General features: G+C 46.5%; 1 protein-coding gene across 1 annotated transcript; it reads right to left on the bottom strand.

The window, feature by feature from the left end:
• Positions 1–1393: 1393 nt before the first annotated feature.
• On the bottom strand, positions 1394–1855 carry LOC132403245 (histone H3). Its single transcript, XM_059986673.1, has one exon. It carries the CDS (start codon positions 1853–1855, stop codon positions 1445–1447), a length of 411 nt encoding a protein of 136 aa, XP_059842656.1. The 3' UTR covers positions 1394–1444.
• Between the last annotated feature and the right edge of the window lie 7064 nt (positions 1856–8919).

Raw genomic sequence — 8919 nt, 5'->3', positions numbered from 1 at the left:
TCCCACTGGAACAGTTCCCTCCTTCCCCAATCCTGGAGCTGATGCCCCACAAATTCAAAATCCACTTCTCCTACACCAGTCTTTGAGGCACACACTTAGTTGTCTAATCCTACTAACCCTGTACCAATTTGCACTTGGCTGTGGTAACAATCTAGAGTTTACTATCGTCTTGGTTCTCTATTTTAATTTCATCCCTATCTGCTCAGATCACCTCATCAGAACCTTTTTCTTTGTGCGTCCTTCGATTTTGGAATGCCCAATCCTGCACCAAAATAAAAAAATACATTATTCGAAAAGTTATATACAATAAACCATTCAATGACTTTCAATCCGCTAGTCGTTTCCTCTATCTGTCCATTTCCACACTTTCAGCCACTCGCGTGGCACTATGTTGGTTCATCTTTACACGCCATTGTTGAGGGGTAAACTCCCCGCCACCCGACCCCCGCGGGAGAAGAACTCTAAACTGTGATCCCTCCCCATCGGGCCCTTGCGGTGCGTCCCTCAGCATTCCCCCACGGGCATCCCCCATGTGCTGGTAGACCACCAAGTTTCGGGCCGTCTTTCACCGAGCTGATGAACTGCCAGCAGCACCGCATGCTGGTCTCCGTCTGCGTCCCAGCGAACATCGGAGAGCCCTGTTACGCCGCTGCTGGGGATGAATCTCGACCCCGTCTCCGCGAACCCACAGTGTGCAAAGAGGCGAGTTAATCCCGCACCAGTCTGAGTTTCTAATTAACCTCGAGCCAATTTGCACCGGGGTCTAATGTAAAGTAGATTAAACTCCCATTCTCTGTAATAACCCAATCAGAGAGCGGCCTCGTTCACCAATGAACAGCGAGCAGCAAGAAAAGCGCCAAAGCACTTCAGTTCCCCGGATGGCCTGAAACTGAAAAGCCCGCCGAAAGTTACTTATTCAAACGTGTGCATTGATTTATTAATCCGATGAAGAATTCTTTTTTACGGCAACTGCCCATACATTTATGTTTGAACGTTTCTGGTCATTTAGCCTCTAAAACCCGATTCAGAGTTTGTACTCGCGGTCGGTCTGTCTGCAGATCTGCTCTCTCAGGCGAGCTTGTTGTGTGAAAGACCCGGAATCCTAGTGTCTGTCTGCAGACCGATGTGTGCTCGTGGTGTTGACTGGAAATGGGACGGGGAGACCATTAAAACCCATTCTGCACGAGGTACCTGGGAAATGTGGCGATAATAACCAGCTCTACATGGCAGTGTGGGGACAGAGACACCCTGACGTTAACCCAACGACCCCGAACTGCTGATCCCAGTGTTGACGGGGTCCGGCCTGTTGCACAAAACACCCACGGGAGGGAAACGGCGTGTCGATAAAACAAAAGCTGAGTGAATAGGAAATGCCAGCCCTTTCCACTGCTGAGTTAGTGGCTCTGAAAAGAGCCTTTTGTTGTGCTTGGTGCCGAGGCCGGATTCAGGCGCGCTCCCCACGGATGCGGCGGGCCAGCTGGATGTCCTTGGGCATGATGGTGACTCGCTTGGCGTGGATGGCGCACAGGTTGGTGTCCTCGAAGAGCCCCACCAGGTAAGCTTCACTGGCCTCCTGCAGGGCCATGACGGCCGAGCTCTGGAAGCGCAGGTCGGTCTTGAAGTCCTGAGCGATCTCCCGCACCAGGCGCTGGAAGGGCAGTTTGCGGATGAGCAGCTCGGTGGATTTCTGGTAGCGCCGGATCTCCCTCAGAGCTACGGTGCCGGGCCGGTAGCGATGGGGCTTCTTCACTCCGCCCGTGGCCGGAGCGCTTTTCCGCGCCGCTTTGGTGGCCAGTTGTTTGCGGGGAGCTTTCCCTCCGGTCGATTTGCGCGCCGTTTGCTTGGTCCGGGCCATTCTCCTTCACTAATCTGAATTACTGCTTCGTCGAATAGTGGTCGGAGCACACGCCGGGTCCGGCTTTTAAATGATTGATGGAGGCCCGCCCAATTCCTTCTGATTGGTTGTAAGGAAGATGTCAATTACAGGGTCCTAGCGTTTCTATTGGCTGTCTTTTCCAGCGTGAAGTAGGCCGGTGGGAGGTGGTGGCGGGGAATATTTCTTGTGACCAAATATGGAAACTGTCACAGGAGGGTCAGAATTCAGCCAATCAGACTGCAGTGAGTGCAGTTCAATTTCAAATTGCCGCCAATTTCAAGAGCAACCAGGTTTCTTACAATAAATAGAATCACCAATTATCAGATTTCACCTTCATTTAAATCAACGATTAGCTTAATCTGAATTTTTACATACTTACTGGACAGCTTCTCGAGGTGAGTGAATTCAGTACTGCCGGAAACTAGAGGATTGAGATTGCTTTTAATTTACTGAATTTACAAATGATTGGGGGCAGAAGGTTTTCAAAGAGGTGCGCTGAACTGAAATGTGGCTCGATATGTCTACAAAAGCATTCGTTCCAATCAAATAGTTAAAATCTTTATTTGTTGTTGCTACTCAATGTCAAAGCTGCTGTCTACTTTTATACACACAGCCCTGACCAGCCTGAGAGAAGTAGAGAGACAGCATCATCTCATTTTTCAGCTCACTCTCGACTTTACCTCAACCGCCTAATTCCTAGTTCTTCCCTGGGAGATGTGGGTGGCTCTTAAAAGAGCCGTTTTGTTTCAGATCCCCCTATAATCATCTTCATTGTAAAAAGTACCTCATTTTGTGTCATTCAGAAACTGGCCAAGTCTCATGCATTTGTATTCAAAGTGTTTATATAGAAAAACGAACAACAAGGGTGTCAACACCAACACCTGAGGCACACCACGAGTCACCAGCCTCTATTCCTCCTACACCAAAGCCATGCTGACTCCTAATCACACCCTGACTCTCCAAATACTGGTGATTCCTGTCCCTCAGAATCCTCTCCAGTCACTTCCCCACTATTGATGTCAGGCTGACTACCCTGGCTTATCATTGCTATTCTTTTTAAACAGTTGAATAGCAATGGCACATTCTAATCTCCAGGAACTTCACAGGTGGCTAATGATGAAGCAAGTGTCTCCACAGGGGCTCCATAATTTGTACACTGTCCTCCCAGAAAGTCCAAGGAAACACTCGGTCAGGTTCTGGCCTTCTACCCAACTAAATGCACCGTAAGGTTGCAAATACCTCCTCCATGGATGTCCTACAAAAGATCTCCACTTGTTTCCCTTATCTTTTGAGCCATGATTTTCTCCTTAGTTAGTTAACACTGAATAGAGAACCTTTGGGAAACTCCTTAACCTTTCCTGCCAGATCAGCACTTGGAGCTATGATGTTGTGGCCATTAGAGAGACTTGGCTGGTGCAGAGGCAGGAATGGTTACTTCAAGTGCCAGGCTTCAGAAAGGACAGGGAGAGAAGAGATGGGGGCGTGGCACTGTTGATCAGAGATAGTGTCACGGCTGCAGAAAAGGAGAAAGTCATGGAGGGGTTGTCTACGGAGTCTCTGTGGGTGGAAGTTAGGAATAGGAAGGGGTCAATAATTCTACTGGGTGTTTATTATGGACCACCCAATAGTAACAGGGACATTGAGGAGTAGATAGGGAGACAGATTCTGGAAAGGAGTAATAATAAGAGGGTTGTGGTGTTGGGAGATTTTAATTCCCCAAATATTGATTGGCATCTCCCGAGTGAAGGGTTTAGATGGGGTGGAGTTTGTTAAGTGTGTTCAGGAAGGTTTCTTGACACAATAAGTAGATAAGCCTGCAGAGGCTGTACTTGATCTGGAATTGGGAAATGAACCTGGTCAGGGGTCAAGTGTCAGGTCTCTCAGTGGGAGAGCATTTTGAAGATGGTGATCACAATTCTATCTCCTTTACCATAGCTTTGGAGAGGGATAGGAACAGACAAGTTAATGAGATGTTTAATTGGTGTAAGGGGAAATATGAGGCTATCAGGCAGGAACTTGCAAGCATAAATTTGGAACCGATGTTCTCAGGGAAACATATGGAAGGAATGTGGCAAATGTTCAGGGGATATTTGTGTGGGGTTCTGCGTAGAGTATCTACAATACTCTGTTTCCAATGAGACAGGGAAAGGATGGTAGGGTACAGGAACTGTGGTGTACAAAGGGTTTTGAAAATCTAGTCAAGAAGAAAAGAAAAGCTTGCAAAAGGTTAAAAAAACTAGGTAATGATAGAGATCTAGAAGATAATAAGGCTCGCAGGGAAGGAGCTTAAGAATAAAATTAGGAGAGCCAGAAGGGACCATGAGAAGGCCTTAGCAGGCAGAATTAAGGAAAACCCTAAGGCATTCTACAAGTATTTGAAGAGCAAGAGGATAAGACTTAAAAGAATAGGACCTATCAAGTGTGGCAGTGGAAAAGTGTGTATGGAACCGGAGGAGATAGCAGAGGTACTGGATGAATACTTTGCTTCAGTATTCACTATGGAAAAGGATATTGCTGATTGCAGAGATGACTTGCAGTGGACTGAAAAGCTTGTGCATGTAGATATTAAGGAAGATGATGTGCTGGAGCTTTTGGAAAGCATCAAGTTGGATAAGTCAGTGTGACCGGAGGGGATGTACCCCAGGCTACTGTGGGAAGCGAGGGAGGAGATTGCTGAGCCTCTGGTGATGATCTTCGATCATCAATGAGGACAGGAGAGGTTCTGGAACATTGCAGGGTTGCAGATGTTATTCAAGAAGGGGAGTAGGGAGAGCCCGGGAAATTATACACCTTACTTCAGTGGTTGGTAAGTTGATGGAAAAGATCCTGAGAGGCAGGATTTATGAACATTTGGAGAGGCATAATATGATTAGGAATAGTCAGCATGGCTTTGTCAAAGGCAGATTGTGCCTTACAAGCCTGATTGAATTTTTTGAGGATGTGACTAAACAGATTGAAGAAGATAGAGCCATAGATGTAGTGTATATGGATTTTAACAAGGCATTTGATAATGTACTCCATGCAAGGCTGATTGAGAAAGTAAGGACGCATGGGATCCAAGGGGACGTTGCTTTGTGGATCCAGAATTGGCTTGCCCACATAAGGCAAAGTGTGGTTGTAGATGGGTCATATTCTGCATGGAGGCCAGTGACCAGTGGTGTGCCTCAGTGATCTGTTCTGGAACCCCTACTCTTTGTGATTTTTATAAATGACCTGGGTGAGGAAGTGGAGGGATGGGTTAGTAAATTTGCTGATGACACAAAGGTTGGGGGTATTGTGGATAGTGTGGAGGGCTGTCAGAGGTTACAGCGGGACATTGATTGAATGCAAAACTGGGCTGAGAAGTGGCAGATGGAGTTCAACCCAGATAAGTGTGAGGTGGTTAATTTTGGAAGGTCAAATATGATGGCAGAATATAGCAATAATAGCAAGATTTTTGCCGGTGTGGTGGATCAGAGGGATCTTGGGGTCCAAGTCCATAGGACACTCAAAGCTGCTGCGCAGGTTGACTCTGTGGTTACGGTGCATTGGCCTTCATCAACTGTGGGATTGAGTTTAATAGCCTAGAGGTAATGTTGCAGCTATATAGGACCCTGGTCAGACCCCACTTGAGTACTGTGCTCAGTTCTGTTTACCTCACTACAGGAAGGATGTGGAAACCATGGAAAGGGTGCAGAGGAGATTTACAAGGAATTTGCCTGGATTGGGGAGCATGGCTTATGAGAATAGGTTGAGTGATCTTGGCCTTTTCTCCTTGGAGTGTCGAAGGATGAGAGGTGACCTGATAGAGGTGTACAAAATAATGAGAGGCATTGATCATGTGGATAGTCAGAGGCTTTTTTCCAGGGCTGAAAAGGCTAGCACGATAGTTTTAAGGTGTTTGGAAGTAGGTACAGAGGAGATGTCAGGGTTAAGTGGACACAGAGAGTAGTGAGTGTGTGGAATGGGCTGCCAGTGGTCTAAGGTAGGGACATGTTTGGCACAGCTTTATTGTGCTGCATGTTTTCTATGTTTCTGTCTCATATTCATATTCTGTCTCATGCTTTGACATCCTGGTTTCCTTTCCACAGAAAGTATGACCATACACTTTGCTGCACTATCTTCCATCTGTCACTTCATTGTCCATTCTCCCAATCTGTCTGAGTCCTGCTGCAGACTCTCTGCTTCCTCATCTCCACCTATCTTTGTATCATCCTCGGAGTTGACCAGACAACATCCAAAGCACTGAGATTTGATATGAGAAGAAGTGGTCCTGATGCTGACCCCTGTGGAACCCCATTAGCCGCCAATCAGAAAATTCCAGTATTAGGGGTCGAGTGGGCAGTGAGGCAGGGTGGTGAAGAGGGCATTTGGTACTTTTGCTGTCACCAGTCAGGGTGTTGAGTACAATACCTGGGATGTCGTGTTGCAGCGGAGCAGTTATCACGACACTGTTACAGCTCAGGGATCTTGGGTTTGGAGTTCAATTTCGGTGCTATCTGAAAGGAGTGCACCCCCCCCCCCCTCCATGAACGCGTGGGATTACTCTGGGTACTCCAGTTTTCTCCCACAGTCTGAGGATGTATCAGTCACAGGTTAATTGGTTTCTGTAAATGTTCCTGTGATTAGGCTGGTGTTGAATATGCGGGCTGCTGGGTGGTGTGGCTGGTTGGGCAGGAAGGGGCTGTCCCACACTGTATATCTAGATAAATGAATAAACTGCACAGGATGTTGGAGAGACTGCACTTGTTGCACTGTGTGCCGTTTTGGTCTCTGAGTCACGGGGATGATGTCATTTCAGCTGGAACGGGAGTAGATAACACCCACAGCGATGTGACTCTGACTGAAGAGTTTGAGTATAAGGAGAGACTGGCTAGACTGGGACTGTTTTCCCTGGAATGTGGGAGGCTTAGGAGTGACCTTATAGAGGTTTATAAAATGATGAGGTGCATAGATAAGATGAAAGGCCACAGATATTTTCCCCAGGGTAGGGAAGTCCAGGAGTAAAGGACATAAATATAATGTGAGAATATAAAGATATAACAAGTCCTGAGGCGCAACGTTTTCATGCAGAGCATGGTGGGTATCTGGAATAAGCTGTCAAACAGTGCAGTAGAGGTGGGTGAAGTCACTTTGCTAGGTATGTTGATAAGAAAGCTTGAGAGGGATGTGGGCCCAATGCAGGTTGGGTCCACAACTTGGTCGGCACAGACCAGTTGGGCCAAACGGCTATTTCCATGTTGTACAAATCAATGACTATGTTTTGGGAAGTTAAACCAGGGCAGGATGCACACAGTGAATGACAGGGTCCTGGGATGTGTTACTGAACAGAGATCTCCTGGGTTCCTGCCTCCACCACTACCTTTGTTCCCTTATTCGAGATGTAATTCTCGTTTGTGTGAGATATTCACCCCTCAGATCCTCTTCATCCTGCATACCATCACGTTAAACCATTGCTCTGTAGCTTTATACACCTGCACCATGGGTAAGATACTCTGCCTATTTATCCAGTCTATGCTCCACATCATTCTCCATTCCTCTCACGTCACCTCTCAGTCTCCTTCACGACAGCAAAATCAAACAGAGCTGAATCACATTGCTTCTGCAGTGTGGCAACGAGAACTGTACACAATACACAATCAAACAGAGCTGAATCACATTGCTTCTGCAGTGTGGCAACGAGAACTGTACACAATACACAATCAAACAGAGCTGAATCACATTGCTTCTGCAGTGTGGCAACGAGAACTGTACACAATACACAATCAAACAGCTGAATCACATTGCTTCTGCAGTGTGGCAACGAGAACTGTACACAATACACAATCAAACAGAGCTGAATCACATTGCTTCTGCAGTGTGGCAACGAGAACTGTACACAATACACAATCAAACAGAGCTGAATCACATTGCTTCTGCAGTGTGGCAACGAGAACTGTACACAATACACAATCAAGCAGAGCTGAATCACATTGCTTCTGCAGTGTGGCAATGAGAACTGTACACAATACACAATCAAACAGAGCTGAATCACATTGCTTCTGCAGTGTGCAACGAGAACTGTACACAATACACAATCAAACAGAGCTGAATCACATTGCTTCTGCAGTGTGGCAACGAGAACTGTACACAATACACAATCAAACAGAGCTGAATCACATTGCTTCTGCAGTGTGGCAACGAGAACTGTACACAATACACAATCAAACAGAGCTGAATCACATTGCTTCTGCAGTGTGGCAACGAGAACTGTACACAATACACAATCAAGCAGAGCTGAATCACATTGCTTCTGCAGTGTGGCAATGAGAACTGTACACAATACACAATCAAACAGAGCTGAATCACATTGCTTCTGCAGTGTGCAACGAGAACTGTACACAATACACAATCAAACAGAGCTGAATCACATTGCTTCTGCAGTGTGGCAACGAGAACTGTACACAATACACAATCAAACAGAGCTGAATCACATTGCTTCTGCAGTGTGCAACGAGAACTGTACACAATACACAATCAAACAGAGCTGAATCACATCGCTTCTGCAGTGTGGCAACGAGAACTGTACACAATACACAATCAAACAGAGCTGAATCACATCGCTTCTGCAGTGTGGCAACGAGAACTGTACACAATATTTCAAATGCAGCCTAACCATCTAGCTTTACATCTAAAACAATGTCACGACACCTGTACTCTATTCTTTGGCTGATGAAAGCAGGAAGACCACACACCTTCTTCACAATCCTGTCTGCTACTTTCAGGGACTGTAACAACATCTGAGGCATGTGCAGAAGTACTTAGAGGGAGCAAGGTACAGAGAGATATGGAAGTAATGCAACAAGTGGGATTAGTATAGGTGGGCATTAGGGTCAACAGAGATATGATGGGCCAAAGGGCCTGTTTCTGTGCTGTACAACTCTATGACTCGATGACACTCCACTGATCTGTGCAGTGACTTTGGCTGCCTTAGTCCTCAGCTCTGAGCTTGCCTCACTGAACCCCTCATCCTCTGAGGTGATACGTGAACTTCCACACTGTGATTGAGCTGTCAGTCCTCTCTC

Source organism: Hypanus sabinus, chromosome 12, assembly GCF_030144855.1.
Source record: "Hypanus sabinus isolate sHypSab1 chromosome 12, sHypSab1.hap1, whole genome shotgun sequence".
Lineage (NCBI taxonomy): Eukaryota > Metazoa > Chordata > Chondrichthyes > Myliobatiformes > Dasyatidae > Hypanus > Hypanus sabinus.
The sequence above is the reverse complement of the archived record's forward strand: the minus strand, read 5'-3'. Positions and strand labels throughout refer to the sequence as shown.

What these genes read in the sequence shown, in the direction of transcription:
- LOC132403245 (XM_059986673.1), bottom strand. Translation starts at nt 1,855, where the DNA reads ATGGCCCGGACCAAGCAAACGGCGCGCAAATCGACCGGAGGGAAAGCT.